Source organism: Protopterus annectens, chromosome 2.part0, assembly GCF_019279795.1.
Source record: "Protopterus annectens isolate FY-2018-M chromosome 2.part0, PAN1.0, whole genome shotgun sequence".
Taxonomy (NCBI): Eukaryota; Metazoa; Chordata; order Ceratodontiformes; family Protopteridae; genus Protopterus; species Protopterus annectens.
The window spans coordinates 485,265,152-485,285,260 of record NC_056728.1 but is presented as its reverse complement, the minus strand read 5'-3'; the positions used below and the strand labels follow the sequence as shown (position 1 = coordinate 485,285,260).

Here is a 20,109-nt window from a genome sequence, read left to right as displayed (position 1 = left end):
ATCAGATATCATGTTCTTCTGACATTCCATTAGCCCCTGGAACTTTTGTGTGGTACTGTTACGATAGGTTAAGAGAGAGACAAACATTTATCATAAATACAAGATGCATTAGGCACTGTTATGAATTAGTAATGGAAATTAGAGAGGGTATTTTACCTTTACTGCTACCAGGATTTTGTCCTGCTCAGGACAAAGGTTATAACATTCAGCAAGGAATACTTTCCCAAAGGCCCCTTCACCAAGTTCTCTCTTCAAGATGATGTTGTGACGTTTGATGTGCTGCACAACTGCATAGAGAATACACAACAGATGTTTAGGCAAACAGTGCTTTGACAAGGTCTATGTTAAAAGAAATGCATGTTGTTTCAGAACTTTGCATTCAAATTTCACTTCATATGATAATTTATTAACAGGTTGCATTTAAAACTCCACATTGCCTTCATGGGTCTTCAGGACTTTTAAGGTCATTAATATTGGCTAATTTAGTTGCATGCAAAATAATGATTATGGTCCTTGTTACCAAAACATATTTTCTAAATTTGATTCAGGCCAGTGCAGTGATACATACTGATGTCAGCTCAAGGGATATTCAGAACTAGAAATAAACAACACTAGTACTATTAGCTGTTCCTACTTTCTGTCTTCAGTACCCTTTTGTGATCAACATTGTTTAGCTTTTTATGCACCAGGACACAATCCTCTCTCCTGGAACTACTGTATCGTCATAAAATGAATGGTTCTTCAAACACCTATTCAAAATGAGCTAATCAATGTGAACAAATTAATAGGACCAAGTGGCATGACAGATTCCAATCCCAGCACATCCCCCTCCTCTAAAATAAGCTATCTTTGTATATTAAACTAAGAAGTACCCTATCTGCATTTAAGGCCAGCATCGGTAACTTCAGGGGCATTAATACATTCACCCAGGGCTGGTATTGTCAGCCACTTTTACAAGCAACAGGAAATTCCTAAATTTGTGTGGTCTACCTAGACCATAAATGGTGAACAGGCTAATTGCCTAGGGTCAGCTTGTGAACCTATGAATCTACATGTCATTGTTTGCAACAGATAATTCAGTCCATGGTCAAGAACAGACCAGGAGCATATTTAACATTTCACTGCATCTCCACTTCACGGCACAAACATTGTCACTGTTTTAGGGGACATAAATCAGCAGTAAACCTGTTGCCATTTGTATGACACATTCCCATATCTGCATTTTGTAGTTTGGCATCACATAACATGTGACTCATATGGTGTAGAGATGAGATAACTGGTTCTAGACTGGACAAATGATGAAGATGAGTAAAGTAGAGAAAATATGGCCTCAGTGGGGGAAATATTTATCCCAGTATGTAAGAACAGAATAAAGGAAAATTAAGTCAATGAAAAAATCAGGAAATACCTGGAAGTGTAATATTAATTTCATCATTAATACAATTATATATGTTACTGTGTATGTATCTGTATATATACACACACACATATATACAACAGTGTATAAGTCGACAGAACGTAATGTCAGATGGTGCAATGTTAACAGGATGTCTCATGCTATGGGTATCAGCTGATTATTTAATGATCACTGAGCTGCACATTCACTTGTTAATTTCAAGAGCCATTTCAAGGATGGAACTGGGGTCATGGTTGTGTCTAACCTTCCTTGTTTCTATCCTATGTGGTAGCTTGGCCCACCTTAGTGATCACATGCATTTCAAATGCTATGTGCATTGGCAACACACGTAGAAGCCATGAAGGATACTTAGGTAGAATTTGTCTGTCATGCCCTAGTGAGGTTGTGTGCTCTTCTCTGTATCTCTACAGTGGCTTCTGCAATGGAAGATATAGATGACCCCTCCTGCCATTTTGTGGCAGATGCTGTACAGTGTCATCAGACTGTCTCACTTACATGTAGACGACATCAGCAGCAGCCAAAGGTGCCCTACTCATGTCAGCCCAATGTTGCCCTGCTGTACTAGATGATCCTGCTCTAGTCCCTGCCACACCTGGTCCAATTACTCCTTGTCTGTGCCAGCCCTGTGCAGCAGGTACATCTAATACATCTCATGTGTATGAATGGCCTGCAGTAGCAGTTCATTCTTCTGTGAAATGAAGCCTTCCAGTCATTGCCTCCACTGGGTGGCTATTACTGTACACATATATTCATGGGTAAAACATGCCAGTCAAATGGTATGTCTGGTATACTGTTGGAAATCATACATATGGCCAAATTCCTCCCTTTATGTGCTTGTTTATGAGCCATACGTGAGGATTATTTGCAATCTGTTTCTCACTTCTGCACTGTATTCATGGCCACAGGCTCTTCCTCATGTTATGTAATTGTGTATAAGTTACATTTAGTGCTGAGTGTAGGTATTTCCCCAGTTACATTCTACAACTGTGCATGACACCTGGCCAATACATTCATGCATACAGCACATGCCCACATGTAGTACTGTGGTCCAATTATAGTCCTATTCTTAGCACCACAGTGCAGCTGAGGGGAGCTATAGTTGTGCTGGGGTACAGAACTGTATCACATGACATGTGATCTGCAAACAGATCACAAAAGTTGCCATTTGAGGAAAAAATTGCAGATTAAAAATATGTTCAAAAATTCTTTCACTGCAGTATCACTGTACTACAATTTCAATTCAAATGCTGCACAAGACGTCATTTCTAATCAGTCCATGTTCTTTGTGGAATAAAAGATGAAAAAGAATTTGTCGATGCCGTGTTGTTCAAAAATGTTAGGTCATTGCATAGCATTAACTACAAATACCTTTCACTAAAGTAGTGAATGCTTGGCTAAACAGCGCACTTAAATAAACATAAAGGTAGTATAATTCCTTGATGTTGAGTCCCTCTCAAATCTCAAGTAGGTAGCTGCACAACCTAAATCCCGAAAGTTATAGAAATGTAAAATCTTCCCCTCCAATGAAGGTGAAATGTAGTACTTTGTTCTGCTATGCAGAAGTCTGCTGACAGAGCCTTACACTCCGTGCCATTTGTCATTCGATCCCCATCAAAAAACCCAGCTTTCTGTCCGTAAGTCAGGCCATTACTCTGCTGGTCCTGAACTGATGAGTTTTAAGCCAGGGTGTGCTGGGGAGCAGTTACACCACTCATTACAACATCTTCTAGTTGGTGATATAGTGCTAACCAATACACTTGTTAAAGTGAAAATGCCCAGTGTTATGAGGTGAATTTACTTGTTGTTTATTTGGGTCACCTGTGTGTTATTCCGTAATACTTAAAATTATTGTCATGGTCTACACGAGACCTAGTGTGAAGAAGACAGAAAAGTGTAAAACAAGTGAAAAGAATTACGTTGCATGAGGCAAACATCTATTTGTATAAAATGACTGGTAGCAACATGATGATAACTAAGGAAGACTATGACATATTCCTGCTTCAAGCATGCTTTCCAAAGAGCATAGCATGCTCTGAAAATAAACATTGGTGGAATGTATAACACAGGACATGCAATGATTATGACAGAACTCAGTGTGGTGCAGCATGAGAAATATGAAACATTTTAGTGGACAGACAGTCTCTGTCAGTCAGATGAAATAGGATGTATTGTACAGTAACACAGTATAATCCAACAGAAGGGATTTATGACTGCAGATGTGTATCATAAGTAACTCCTTTCTTTATTCAGCTGGAACACCTAAAGATGTCTAATTAGTGTAGGTGTCTATATCATGATATTATATTGCTAAACTTCTTTTCTCAGAAAAAGCTATAGTTTCAAACCTAGAGAAGATACTTTCTGGTCTCTTTATTTTCTTGTATGGTGAAATACTCCATGTTATTTGTTCTTCCTGTACAAAATCATGTACTAATCATAGATTAAATAAACTGTAATATTCTTGATGATGTATGTCTCACTTTATATTTCTTACCTCTAAAACAACAGACGCAGAACTGTAAACCATAATTTTTACCATTTAGTAATGTTGTCACTGATATATTGGGAAGTCACACTTGTTGCCTGACCACTGATACATTGCAACTCACATAAAACAAACGTGAACATGAAAAAAGGCTTCCATCATGGTCCCCAAAGTTATCATTTCTATTCCCTTCACTGAACTCTAGTTTAAGAGAATTTCAAGACAACTATGCAATAAACCAACTATGCAATAAACCAACTATGCAATAAACCAACTATGCAATAAACCAACTATGCAATAAACTATGCAATAAAGAAATGATGCATTGGGAACTGGAATATATTTGAACAATACTGACTACAATTTCAAATACTACAGTAGATCTTGTTAAGACACTACAAATAAAAATTCATCTAATACCTATTGCTTTATCTTGTCATCCCTTTAAATTGTGCAGTTAAGCTCTGTCTGAAATGGGAAAATATACTGTTTATGTTGTCAGTGAGGAATTTACCTGCTACCTAAACCCATAATTACGGGAAAGATTCAAGTGGTACTTAAGAGTTAAACAATGTTTCGTTAGAGTGAGAAATGCTATGACAAGGCAATAATAAATGAAAGCGTTAGCTAACCCCTGATTAAAGGCTTAGGTGCAGAATGTTTAAAATGAACAACTATCTTTTATTCATTGTTTAATACAAAAACACAATTGGGCATACTTTTCACTACAGTTTTGCTAGTATGTGTAATCATGTATGAGTCAGCTTTGCAGATCAGCAGCAAAGTACACCATGATTTTGTGAAAAAAGCAGAATTGCCATTTAGGATAGTGAGCTCAGGATGGGGTCTGTCACTCTGCTTACAGTGCCTGTATGCCTCGGACTTTGACATGATAATTACAGCTCCCAGTGCCAGAGAGCAATCAGTACATGAAAAGAAGGAACCACCCAACCAGCTGCAGGAGAATGCGAGAAGCATTTCTCATTTAACAGAGGACAATCAGCTTGATTTCTGTCATTTCATGATTCATGCAAGTTGTGCAATGTGACATTACAATGCTTATAAACTCCAATACAGAATAAGTACAATCTGAACATAAGAATCATTCCCAAGTGACATTGTTTCACTTGGTAATATGTCTGAATTAAATGAAACATCTGCTGATAATTATTTGTTTAGGAAGTGAGTGTGTTGCTCTGTCATTTTTAATTGAATGGCATATAACTTCATATATATTAGACTGATTGGGGATGACATTCAAAACTTTGCAATGGTTTGCATGTCTTGTAATACTTAACATGTTAGCATAATACCGTTGAATGGAACACCTGTTCCTTTTGTTGAAAGCAGTAGTGCAGACAGCATATACTGGCATAAAATCACTTGTATGTTATAAAACTGCTGCACGTTGCCATGGATGAGTTTTATACGGCAGTCAGGCAGTCATTCTTCTCAGTGTTACACTGCTTCCAGAAACTTCAGAGAAACTACAGTAGCAATCAGAAAGGCAATTTTAATGGTACTATGTTTTTTTATCTAAGGCTGTCAAGAGTTACATCGTTCTCTGAGATGTAGCAGTGATGAAATCAATTCTAATTATAGTTTTAGTAGGCATAAGAAATGCGAGACACATAGCATTTCACACAAAAGAGTGGAGAAATGCACCCCCCCAATAAAAGATCAGATTTTTCTTGAGGAATACTTCTGGAAAATGTATGCCATTTTTATACAGCTCTACAATATCACACATTCATACTTCAGAGCAGTTCATGTTTTTAAGAAATTGAGTCCTAGACTCATATTCCCCAACTTGAAATATTACACTGTTTTGTATATTAACAAGTATTTTGACTTGAAAAAAAAATACTAATATAAAAATGCAACAATATGTGCATCTTGTAGGTATCGGGGAGTAAAATTCCTACTGCAGTTAAAATAATCCTTGTAACCTTAGAATTTTTGTAGCAGTATTTTTACATCTTGGAGCTTTAGAACATTTTGACAGAAGATAATTACAATTATGAAACTGTACCAGTACTTATATTTTGTAGAACTTAGGTTAATAGCAATACTTCTTATAAAGGAAATTTTTGTATCTTTAGATTGCTTCATTTATTTATTTATTTATTTTGACAGTAACAGTTTATATGACCTGATCTGTATCATGCAACCCACATTACTTATTAACACTGGAGAAAGGATGGATAAAAGGATCAAGTGATTTTTTTTTTTAATTTTACAGATGTGTGCTATTCAGTTTTTCTGTAAGCAGTTCCTTACTCCTCAAGCAATGTCCTGTTGATATGTGTGGCAGCCTTCAGCTTCAGACATTTAAAGTAACGTTATCCGATAAATGATACTAGTAAATATGCTGTTAATATCTGTACATCACAAATGCCATGGGTTTAGATTTAAAAACATTTTTTTAAATATTCAGATAACAACACTGATTTTAAATGACTGTACCCAGTTATTCATATGCATTGCTAATGTGATACTTATGTCTTCATTAGTGGTCTTAGTGGGATGGATTTCAGAACAATTTACATGCAGGCCAAGACATGGTGTATGAATATTTGAAAACTTAGTGCTACATCTTGTGAAACACATAAAATCATAACACTCAGCTGTAACTCATCATAACGAACGCATTGCATGCTGAGTCATAGAAAGTCCATGTTCCACACTGAAAACATGTGCCACACATTGATTGTTAAACATTTTTAACAAATATCCATGGTAAGTAATACCAAAAAATGTCAATCCATCAAAATAACTTTTTATGAGTATAAAGTAGCACATTCAACTGTGGTTTGAGTTTCCTAACTGAAGTTGCTATTTAAGTTGTTTCCAAACGTTGCAGATCATACTTCTTAACTTCTTCGAGCAAAAAATCTGGACAAAGACTACAATAATGGGAGGAAAAAGGCCCAAAATAGAGACAGATTTTTAAACAATCCTCTTATAGACTTAGAAAGTTTGAAGAGTAACAGCAATTGTTAGTATACATTCTGTGAAGGATATAAAGTCAGATACTCAAATGTACCCCATTATTTAGTGACTTCAGTCTTCAGGGATTTGCCAGAAAAACACAAATGTTATGAGGAACAGACTAAAAATATGAGGAAAAAAATCTGGACATTCTGTAAAACTCTTGACAGTTGAAAGCTAAGTTGCTGATTTGTTCCACATTTTGAGAGATATTGTTCTATATTTTGGAGATGGAAGGTTGAGAACTATGATTAAAATGAGGTTGAATCTGCTCTGTAAAGTGTAAGTTAAAGACTGGAAATCTCAGCAGCAGCTTTGAGCAGTCAAAAAGGAGCTGATATTAATGAATAACACATCGGATGATTAATGATGGTAAATACTTAGCATTTTTAATTTCTGTAGGCATTATGGAGTATTATGATCTCATAAACTAATGCACTCATTAATGTACTGTGTATGTCCTAATGCTGTTTCTAATTCATTTGGAGTAGGATGCCTCCAAAATGATCCAAACACTCACAGGAAGATTCTGCCATCTTTTACAGAAACGTTGCAATGGTACATGACATATTGTTCATACAGTCAGTACTTCAGAGCATAAGATATAAATGAATAGCATTTACTACAGTTATATGCTAAAATATACACAACAGCCAACAGCTAGTAGTCAGGCTTTATGTAAGGTAGTTAATGAGCCATTCTGTTCCAATCTGGGACGATATACGGTTTTTAACATAAGCTTACTTAGATTTTCTTTTTTCACTTTTCCGCATTTTCAGATGTTGTTGTCTTTAATGGGAGTATACTCCATGTTTCTTTCACCCTAACTGAGTCGTACCACCTGATCTTCTTGGTTCTCTTACTGCCCAACAGCGTGTACACCACTGCATGCTGGTATGCTGTCTGTAGGTGTCACGTTCATGTCTTAAGTAACCATAGCAACTTATCATTTCAGGTCCTATGAATCATTGTCATCTGACATCTATGTTTGCAATATGTGCCTGAATGCAGTTTTAATGTTTCCAATCATTGCAATTATGTAATGTGAACTACAGGTTTATACTACATGAATTACATAACATGGCAGTGTATAGATATCCCTGGGGTTAGCACACTGACTTTAGTGATACAGGAGCCATTGTAAGGGTAAGAGCATAGTACACCATTATGACTATAGACTATTTCAGCTCATATCTATGTGAATATTTCATAATGCACAATGTACCTTGCAGGTTGAAATGACAGCATTGCTACCAAATGTTAAGGTTATTATTTAATTAATAACTCAGTCATAACTACTAAAATAATGTTCATATGTATGGTCATATACACATTGCCATCTCATTAAATAAATTTCAGTAGCTGTTATTCTATTTAGCATTGGCTGTATATCCACAGTAAGTGATACAGAACAGATGTCAAAAAGAGCTCATGAATATTCATCAGCCACCATGGTGAATAGAGCAGGATAGTAATCATCTGGTGGGAAACACATGCATTAATTCATTGTCACTGCTTCCCATTAAACCAAAAACAAACTCTGCCCCTTTACATGCAGCTGAAATATAACAATGTTATGCGTTACAGCTACATTGGCTAATGTAGATTTCTCATACCATATTGTAATGAAAAACTGCACACATGAATCATAAAGGAAAAACAAGAGATATCCACTTGAAAAATAGAATGGTTTTATGTATGTGTTATATTTAGAACTTCAGAGATGACTACAAAGTGCAGTGGTACAAAATCACATACTGAATTCCATGGTACAAGTACAGAAAGTTTTGTGAGAAACTTAAAAGAAAATTATAATATCATATGAGTCTAAACAGATTTGGCTACTGTCACTTTGGCATTATTTCTGGTAATAAAGAAGCAGCATACACAGCTCTGGGATGGTCTAAGTGTTTGCACACATGACGGTGAAGCTTTACATTGTACCTCTAACCCCATTACATTATCAAGTGTCCATATGTGTTTGGAGATCCACTAAAGTGAGATATCAGTATGACACTGAATGTACCATGTAACATGATGTAATGTATATGCATTGACTACTGCAGGATGAATCATATGCATTGCATAACATACTATCTCATTTCAAGTACCTTGTACCATGTAACACGTTGCAATGTATATACACTTACTACTGCTGGATGAATCATAAGCATTGCATAACATATTCTCTCATTGCAAGCATCATTGTACAGTATCAGCACATGCTGTTCTTCATGTAATAAAGTGCACAACACCAAATGGTGCTGCTACAAAACACTGAATTTTTATATATATATATATATATATATATATATATATATATATATATATATATACATATACATATATATACATATATATATATATATATATATATATATATATATGCATATATGCATATATATATATATATATATATATATATATATATATACACACATATATATATATGTATATATATATATATATATATATATATATATATATATGTATATGTATATATATATATATATATATATATATATATATATATATATATATATATATATAAATGATATAGGAAATAGCTAGCTCTGAAACCTCAGAAATGTGCATGTGTTATGAACCAAAAATAAGAAATCATTGTTTCAAGCTAATGGCATAACATGCAACTATTTCAAAATATCTTGTTGAGACATAAAAAGAAATGCATTGGACAATTTCAGAGTTATCCATTTGGTGGACTGCTGTGCAAAATATCCTAAATTAAACATTCTGATCTACTGACCGCATAGAAAGTGAGTACTATACTTTCAGAAACTAGTAGTTTTTTTACCAGATTAGAAAATATTAGTGTTTTATACCTCTTTACAGCATGTTAGGAAGACAGTGGCTCAAGTTCATATTTCTGTTTGTTTCCTAGAGAACAGAGATTGTGAGTAGACAAGGTCTGGGGGCAGTCCCTCCTACCTTGTAAAAACACAAAAACATAAAAAAAGCTAAAACAAAGCTAAATAAAAAGGTGCAGTTTCACTTCCTTTGCTCTCTTTGGTTTGTATGTATTTTGTATATTTACGTATGTATCTGTATGTCTATGTGCCTGTAAGTGCACACATACATACAAATATATAAATATATATTTAAAATAGCCATGTTTGCATTTATGCTGAAAAAGATGCGCTTTTACTTTTGCATCATCATTTAACACGTACTTAGCAATACAAATTGTGAGGCTATGGAAACTGATTTGTGTTGACACAATTTTGTCTTATTCACTGTTTCTGTCCAAACCTTCATTTTTTTGACACTGCAAAGCTCTACCCAAATACAGCCCATATTTCATGAAATTCAGACTCTTGCAATGTAGCAGCTAAACAGAACCTTAACTTTTATATCAATATTTTATGCTACTAACATAGATTAATTCACACTACAGCTAATTCTTTTACAGTATAAGATGAGTAAAGCTGCCAAGGTGCTACTAATTTCCATTGTAACTGTTGCACCCTGCTAATGCACAGATGCCATGAGGAAAGTGTGCTTATATAAACACTCTGTAGAGAGACATCTGAGGCAGAGATGAATGTATTTGCTTTTAAACTCAAATAACATGGCAACTACTAGTTACCAGCATGCATGTGCCACAGAATGGTACCTATAAATTTGTGCAGGTGTTCCTGTCAAATGTATTCCTGACCCTAAAGTTGAACCATGATTCGCGCTTTTGGCAGTACTGTGATGCTTGCTGACAGAATCCTGTGGTCATTTATTAATGCATTACATGTAGAAGGCATAGGCTTAATGGGCAGTGCTTCAGCCTCTGCTTATGAACTAATTTCTAGCAGCAGTGATAAAAGTCATTACTTGTTCAGCCTTTTGTTCCACACTTGATCTGTGTGGTCACATGACCATGAACAATTAGTCTACATAGATGCAGCACTGTGCAAACTTCATGCAGTGTTCATAAATGTCAAGGAATGCCACACAGGAATCCTCTGCTTTATGAAACATGTTTTACAATGTAGCAAGACCCGGAGTGCACTTTTGCTCCATTTTATACCATTACTATCCCATACACATGACTCCTATGCAAATTAACCACATTCTGGTCATATGCTGTTCAAAAACTAGCACTAGTTGATTATCAGCTGGTCCTGACAGACTAAACTAGCAGACAGCAATGGCAAACTGCACAATGTGACCTCCTCCCCCATCAGTATGCTTAGCAAAATTCTAGTGCAGAAAAAAAAATCACTTCACTATACAGAAAAAATTTCTTACCTGTAATGGAGTCCCCTATGGTGCAGGCAAAATAGCTATTGCACGTAAACCTGAACTATCCCCCATACATTGATACAGAAGACCCACTGTCACTGTGAGCTTGTACAGCACCAGATCCCCTCATTACCATAATATGCAATGGTCTCTGGTCTGCGCCCATGACAACTGACTGTATGGTAGATTTCAGTACACCTAATGAAGGCAGCCTAAGCATGCACAGTACACCTTACCAGGTAACAACATGTAGCTACTTGATGAGGCAAATATATAAAAAACATGTTACCGTATTTTTGTGCACATGTAGCACTGCTAGTCTACATATATCTCTTGAACTTGGAATGCTAAAACCTGCTCAGAACACTTGTGTGCCATTCAAGAACTCAAGGAAGGGTTGTACACACCTGAGGCTACCCTAAATCATGACTATGAACTGCAATAGTACCAGGTGGCACACTGAACATAGGGTGCAAGATGCTTGTACATATTTCCAGCCTATATTCATGAAATCTTGGATTAGTCTGTGTAAACAAATCACTGTTCGCAGTTATTCTCTGTAGACATGTCACTATGCCCATTTTATTTTAATAGATACAACACTGTCCACTCTTACTCTGATTAGATACATTACTATATACCAGGGAGTGTCCACCAGGTGGCCTTAGGGCCACAATTCAACCCACCGAAGCACTCTATCTGGCCCTTGGTATGTATATTAACAAACTGCTTTGAATGGACAAATACATTTTGGATATGTTAATATAGCTCTCCCAGTCTTCCCAAGTATGGTGAGTGACCCCTGAACTGCATGGTAAGAGGTACCGGAGCGAAAAAGGCTAGACATCCCTGCTATACACACTTACTCTATGTAGACACATCACTGTGCACACATATTCTGTGTAGACGATATCACATACATAAGTGACAAAAGTTCAAAAAGCTTTCACAAGAGGGCTAGATAATCTTGAGAAATGTGCAGAATCTGAAATAGGAGTATTCTTGGAAAATAAAAATAACAGAATATATTACAATATAAAACAGGAAGAATGGAAGGTTTAAAAGGATTTATCAACAAAGAAAGATATTAGAATTATAAAACCATATTGGGGCTGTGGCAGTAATAATGGATTCTATGGCTTATAGTTTGAAAATATTCAGTATGTTGCATAAGGAGGACACATATGAAGTAAAAACTAAGTGTTTTAGCATATAGAAAGCTAGATGATATACTATATTATTCCTTCATTAATCACTACATAACTGGAACTGCAAAAACAATTGTACCTTATATTTTTGGTATGCCAAAAGTTCATAAAAATTAAAAACACCCTCCTTTAAGACCAATTATTTCTGCTAGGGGTGGGAAGACAGCAACTTTAATCATTAATGTGGATAGCAAATTAAAATAAATATTAAATAAGTTTCCACAGGTGCTAAGGGATTTTTGGAAATTGCTTGACCTTATAAGACTTAAGGAGGGTGACTGTGTTTGTTTTGGTTACAGCAAGAAATTAAAAAAACCTGTTTATAGTTATTCTACAAGACACGGGTATAGCATTGTTTAGAGAAATTTTATTAGATACAGAATAGGACATCCCAAAGGAAACAAATATTTTTGTGACTTTAAAGAGATAATTTTAGTCAATAACTATTTCATGTTTTAAGATTAATATTTTAAACAGAAATGGGGCATCTATGGGAGCCATTATAGCATTGACAACTTAATCTTGTGGAATGGGGAAAGCGAATGGATGTTGAGCTCAAGGTGTCAAGAATATATTTGTATGTATGCATGTTTTCTGGGTGATATATTTATATTATGGAGGGAAGACATTCCCATATTAAAGGAATGTTTGATATATCTGGAGAATATTTGCCATTTTTAGCTTGACTTATGAAGTGTCAGCTACAGGGATTAATTTCCTATATATTTATATATGTAAGGATTTTAAAGATAATAAATTTGCATAAAAAATATATAGAAAACCAATGTTTCACAACTCGTATATTAATTATACATTTGGACATACTTTTAAAACAAAATACAACACAGTAAAAGATTAACTTGTTCAACTTTCATGTCTAACATCAGATGATAAAATATTTTATAGAGGTAAATGTGTTGAGTGAAATGTTTAAGGAGAGGTGATACCTAACAGGATTGACTGAAAAAGTAATTGAGGAACTGCGAGGAAAAGTGTGTGTCCTAGATGGGACATTAAGAATATTATACATAAGCAATGGAATTTATTACTGCCATGGCTTGAATATGAAGGATAGATAGCAAGTAGTAATAATAACAAAGGTGGGAAACATCAGTATTTCGAAATGTATAAATGCAGGACATATAAACAGCAGATACATTAATGTGGGCAAACATATTACAATGGGTAACAACGATATGATATATTATTGTAAGTAACATTTTGATTGCAATATTGAACTAAATTGTTGTTCAGAACATTATCAAGTATTTATAATTTAAACAAAAAGCATGAAGAAACATAAATGTATAGTCAGCAATGCTCTCCATACTCTAATATTTTGCTCAATGCTATGAATCCAAAAAAGTAGATTCATATTTTTATTGCATAAGAAACACCATAATTACTCGAACAGAAGAGGACAGATTGAGATTACCCCAGTTGAAGGGGTATTTCAGGGCAACGCAGGTAAGGCTTTTATACATAGCACAAGCAGAAGAGTATAATTCAAAGTGGGAAGAGATGATAATGAAACGGGGAAGCTGAAGTAACAGGGACAGACTGGGATTTTGGATGCAGACCTGTAAGGAGAACAGCAATAATCATGCAGAATATTATATCCATAAAGCAGCAGAAGGTCTTCTAAGAACTAAACCAACACAAGAATGGAGAAAGGAGATTCTGCCAATAGGGATGACTGCAATTAGGGATACAGACAATAAGCAGGAGGAAGAGGCAGGAATATATTGGAGAAGGTATTGCATTGAGAGCAAATAACTATAGATGGAAAATTAATAGAATGGGAAGACACCAAGAACATATCTGGACTGCATGCAAGAGATTGCCTTCCACATCAAGGACTGATATCAGAGTATATAGGTAAAGAGAAAGAAATGGTGGGGGGTCCTAAATGAAAAAAAAACAGCACTGGTAGGGTTTTTAGTAGAATGTAAAACAGAAGTGGCAGTTTAGAAAGGAATAATTAGTAGACCATATAAAATATTACATGGTAACTATCAAAATAAATCAGAGGAGGTTAGAAAGGACTGGGAAAGATTAGATAAGTAATTCACAAAGAAACAATGGGGGGATATATGTATGGCTCCCAAATATACAACACAATATAGAAGATTTAAGATCTTTGCCTGGAAGTGTTTGCATAGGTATTTTTATACCCCAAACAGACTTCAAGGAATTTTTCCTCAGGTAGAGAGCAAATATTGGAAGTGTGATGGGGAAGAAAGAGATAACTGGGAACATATTTTTTGGGAATGTAATGAGTTGGCAGACTTTAAAGAGTCCCTGCAGACTGCTCTGTCGGAGATGCTGGATGAGCAAATTGGTGTAACTAGGGAAATTATTTTTTTGAACTAGGATAGAGAATCGGAATTGCCTAGACATTGTAAGGCCTTGTTGAGTCTAGTTATGATGGCTGCCAAAAAAAGCAATTACTAGAAAATGGAAATCAAAATCTAAATCAACTTCACTAGAAGTAGTGAATATAGTAACAGAGATAAAACAACTGGAACTGGAATCTTTAGAAAAAGGGTAGGAACAAATTGCATAGGAAAATATGGGAAATGTAGGATCAATACATGCAGAAGAGGAATGAGGTTTAAATGAAGGCAGGATTTGAATGAGTTATGTAATAGTTGACTAACAATGACTGGATATGTTAAACGTGATGTGTAATATTTGCAGCTACAGTTGTGTCGGCATGGTTTGGAATGTATAATGTTTACAACTGAAATTGTGTCACTATGGTTTATTTCCACTTATATAAATGTAACATGGCCTATGTTATACATGATAATTTAATAAAGATGTTTCTTGTTTAAAAAAAAAAGAAAGACCATAATTACATTTTAAAGTCATGAAATGAAAAAAATAACTTGTTAAGCATGTCCCTAGCATGAGACCCAAATATATCTGGGCATTTAGGAAAAGCTTGTTAAGGACACCTAAGTGCTGTTAAGACCAGTTCTCGTACTAATGACCAAAAGCAGACAGTGTCAGCTGACAAAGAACAGCTGTTAGAGTAAAGCAGCTTTTGAAAGCTTCACTCTGCCCCATTTAGACAGATACAGTCTGGCAAAGCAAATTTTCTAATAGCTTTTAAAGTCATTGCTTCTACAGAGGAGCACTACATTTTCTGATTTTTTGGTATATCACTAAGGATTTCAATTAGGTCAATGATGCCAGACAATAGCCTTTTATGTCTCTTATTGTTAAAAAAATGTTGATGCAAAACCCGCTATTCTATTAACTTTTAAAGCAAATTAGAGCAATATTCAACAACTACCCCTGATTTTGATGATTCCCCCCCCCCCCATTATTTTTGGAATTTCTAAGTAGAGAAGTTGAGAGGTATGCTGCTGTCTGATAGCTCTACGTTTTACCAGCTTTCAAAGACAGTAAATTTCCTTGCACTCCACCACTTTCACTTGCCTAGTCTAGTAGTACATGGAGCAGATAAAGCTCCATGTAGTACAAACAGTTATGATCAGGTACTTATTCATAACCTTTTGTTATGTATTCTGAACAAAGATGCCAAAATTCACCTTTCAGGTGTTGCCCTTAGGGGAAATATTTTGATATCCATGTCTCAAACACATAATAATCTAGCAACAATCAGAGACCCAATCATACTCCTTTGTTTTGTAATAACGGTTTTTACTTTGCAAGAAAGCTCACACTCTGTTCAACTCCTGTGTTAATACTGTGAGATGTCAGTCAGTATTGCAATTCATATGTCAAACTAAACTTCTGTTAGCCATTTCAGCCAAATTAAACTTCTGTTTAGCCATTGATAGCAGTGGGGGGTAGTTTCACCTCATCACTGACATTCTGTCTTGCCTTATATAAATGGTACATTTTGAGTTATCTCTGCTTAATATTAGAGCTTTGGCCGGCTAACATCTACCTGAAATCAGCTGGATGTATAAGTGAATTTAAGTACACTTTTATCTGCTCTTTTGCATATAGTACTGTATTTCATTTATTTATTTGTGTTTTTCACTGAATATTAACTCAGCTGAAGTTGTGGCTGTCTCTCTACAGTTAGTTTCCCACCCACCCTCCGTGTTCTGGTTTTGGTGTTAATGTTGGTGGCTTTGAAATTGCCCGCCCCTCTTGTAGATTTGTATTTGGATACTCCTTCTGGGCCCATCTCACTCAACTGAGTGTAGTGAGATCATATTCTGATTTCAGGCATTTCTACTGTGTACAAAAAGAGCATTTGGGAAGGACAACCCCTGTAGCCTCTTAATCCTGCTCTGTTCCCTCCCTTAAAAAAAAAAATAAAATAAAATAAAATATATATTTTTTATTCAGCTGCTCTTACTGTAACTGTCTTAGTTGCTCTTCTGCGTGCTATCTGTTCAGTCGCTCTTACTCTGCACTTATTACTGCTTGTTAGTAGCCTTCTAATTTACTGCATTCTGCATTTGTTTTTTAGTCATTTGTTAATTTAATTGCATTTATTTGAACTGTATTTGCCGTATTGTTGCTACACACTCGCCGTCACTTGGGTGTGCTGACCTGCACTACAATTTGAATTGCATCTACTGCTGTTTCAGCTGCTTTTCTGTAACAAAAAAAAAATTCTAAGCTTGTTTCCTCCCTTTCCTGTAACTAGTCAAGTCCAGATACAGACTTGCTGTATCCAGAACTGTTGGTAAGCTTCTGAGCCTCTCGGGTGTGCTGGCCTGCACTACAATTTGAATTGCATCTACTGCTGTTTTGGCTGCTTTTCTGTAACAAAAAAAAAATTCTAAGCTTGTTTCCTGCTTTTCCTGCAACTAGTCAAGTCCAGATACAGACTTGCTGTATCCAGGACTGTTGGTAAGCTTCTGAGCCTCCCAAGCCTCTCTGTGTTGGAGGGAAGCCTTCTAGCTTATCAGTGGGAGTGGTAAGCACTAGGTAGCCTATCTACCATGGGAAGAGTGGGTTTTGACCCTGAAAATGTAGTTCATTGGCCATTTGGACAGTTTTTCCATTTCTTTCTACTTTCTGGTTAAAAGTCCGTTTTGCTTTTGGTCCCTGCCTTTACTATAACTAGTGTAGTCCAGGTACAGTTTTGCTGTATCCAGGACTGTTGGTAAGTTTTTGAGCTCCCCAAGCCCTTCTGTGTTGGAGAGAAGCCTTCTAGCTTATCAGTGAGTGGTAAGCACTAGGTAACCTATCTACCACAGGAGGAGTGGCTTCTGGCCCAGAAATGATAGTTTATTGGCCGTTTGGGAAGCTTTTCCATCTCTTTCAACCTTCTGATTTAAAAGTCTGTGTTTGCGCTTGTTTCCTGCCTTTCCTGTTACTATCTAGTCCAGGTACAGATTTGTTGTATCCAGGACTCTTTGTAAGCTTCTGAGCCCCCCCAAGCCTTTCCGTGTTGGAGGGAAGCCTTCTAGCTTATCAGTGGGAGTGGTAAGCATCAGGTAGCCTATCTACCACAAGAGGAGTGGTCCCTGGCCCAGAAAGTGTAGCTATTGGCTGTTTGAGCAGTTTTTTTTTTCCATTTCTTTCAACTTTCTGGTTTGAAAGCCGCACTTGTGCCTGTTTCACGCCTTTCCTAAAACTAGCCTAGTCCGGTTACAGAGTTGCTGTATCCAGGATTGTTAGTAAGCTTCTGAGCCCCCAAGCCTTTCTGTGTTGGAGGGAAGCCTTCTAGCTTATCAATGGGAATGGCAAGCACTAGGTAGACTATCCTCCATGGGAAGAGTGAGTTTTGGCCCAGAAATTGTAGTTTATTTGGCCATTTGGGCAGTTTTCCATCTCTTTCAACTTGCTGGCTTAAAAGCTTACGTTTGTACTTGTTCCCTGCCTTTCCTTTAACTAGTCTAGTCTAGGCACAGATTTGCTGTATCCAGGACTCTTTGTAAGCTTCTGAGCCCCTCAAGTCTTTCTGTGTTGGAGGGAAGCCTTCTAGCTTATCAGTAGGAGTGGTAAGCATTAGGTAGCCTATCTACCACAAGGGGAGTGGTTCCTGGCCCAGAAATTGTAGCTATTGGCCATTTGGGCAGTTTTTTTTTCCATCTCTTTCAATGTTCTGGTTTAAAAGCTGCACTTACTTGTTTCCCACCTTTCTTGTAACTAGCCTAGTCCAGATGCAAAGTTGCTGGATCCGGGGCAGTTGGTAAGCTTCTGAGCCCTGCAAGCCTTTTTGTGTTGGAAGAAAGCCTTCTAGCTTATTAGTGGGAGTGGTAAGCACTAGGTAGCCTGTCTACCATGAGAGGAGAGGTTCTTGGCCCAGAAATTGTAGTTTATTGACCATTTGGACAGTTTGTCCGTCTCTTTCAACTTTCTGGTTTAAAAGACCACATCTGCGCTTGTTTCCCATCTTTCCTGTAACTAACCTACTGGGTAGCACTAGAAAGCCTTAAAGTGATACAAGCCTTCTAGCTTAGAATTGAGACTTTTGAGTGATTAAGTATCAGTTTTCTGTACTTTCTTGCTGTACTTTACTGTTTTCCGCCTGAATGCAGATTTTCCAGCGTTTATTGTGATTTAAAAGCTTGTTTTTTTTCACATATTGTACTTATTTGACTGCCTGTACTTTTAAAAAGTTATTTTTTGTTTAAATACTTTGTTTAACTGTTGTAGGCTACATACTAAAGTGCAGTGCCGGTTAGCTATGGTTAAATTATTACTGGCTCCACTAAGTCTACTCTTCAGTTTTTCCCCTGAGACTAGTCTAACTCTCAATCTAAGCACTCAAAAAGCATCTTACAACCCAGCACTTGATCAGACCTAATAGCAAGCACTAATATACCCTGACACTGACTTGACCAGCAAGGCAAGGCTCTTTATTCACCCCTCACCAACCAAGCGACTAAGCAGCTCACCCTACTATTCAGGCATGACCAAAGGGCAACTTCAGGTGCACACTCCAGTCCAACTGGTGAATCTGAATATCCGGAGGCAATGTTACAACTGCCTCATGTACACAGACAACCCTCTCCTCCTACCACAAAACACTAACATATACGGGAGATGCAATTATACAGCCAAACTGGAAGCTAAGCTGTCTCCACCCAAGACTGGAACAGACAGTCAAGAGGAGAAGGTTAACACTTGCACCACCACCTCCAGCCGCACACAGACCTACTAAAACAACACTGGCAAAAAATACACATAAATACACAAAATCATACTCGGAGGCACTAAATAAAAACCTGCAAAAGCATCAGAGACCTACAAATCAGGCACCCAAACAAACTGCACTTCCGGTCACAAACCAAACAACACATAAAACACAAAACAGTGTGCCGCACAATCACAGCCCTTAAGGTGAAATAACATACCTAACACACTAGTGACTCTATAGTCAGGCACACTGACATCCCAATCACTAGGCTGGACAAGTGGAAGGTTACTGTTAGCTACCTGTCGGGATCCAGAATCCGCCACATAACACAAGCACTCATGTCACTCCAGAACAAGTACAAATATGACTCTGTCATTGTTCATGTTGGTGTGAATGACCTGAGACATACCTCCCTGGACTACATGAAAAGAGACACGGAAAAGCTCTCTGATCATGCACCCTAGGCTGGTATGACTCTGACCCTGAGTAGCATCCTGCCCTCACCAAGAATGATCCCTCAGTATAAAGAAAAAAATATCAATTTCAACAACTGGCTAAGCTTCTGGTGTCATTCAAAAGGGATCCAGTGTCTGTCAGCCTGGGACAACATGCTCGACAAGCCGCATTGCTTCACAAGAGATGGCTTGCACCTGTCACCCCTAGGCTTTCGAAT

The 20,109-nt window shown here is 36.7% G+C and overlaps 1 protein-coding gene across 2 annotated transcripts in view; it reads right to left on the bottom strand.

The window, feature by feature from the left end:
* NTRK2 (neurotrophic receptor tyrosine kinase 2) overlaps positions 1-20,109 on the bottom strand; it is a 1,124,811-nt gene that overhangs the window by 280,747 nt on the left and 823,955 nt on the right. For both annotated transcript variants that reach the window (XM_044060895.1, XM_044060896.1), the window contains exon 13: positions 157-287. In XM_044060895.1, coding sequence (XP_043916830.1) covers positions 157-287 — 131 coding nt within the window. The remainder of the gene's footprint in view (positions 1-156; positions 288-20,109) is intronic.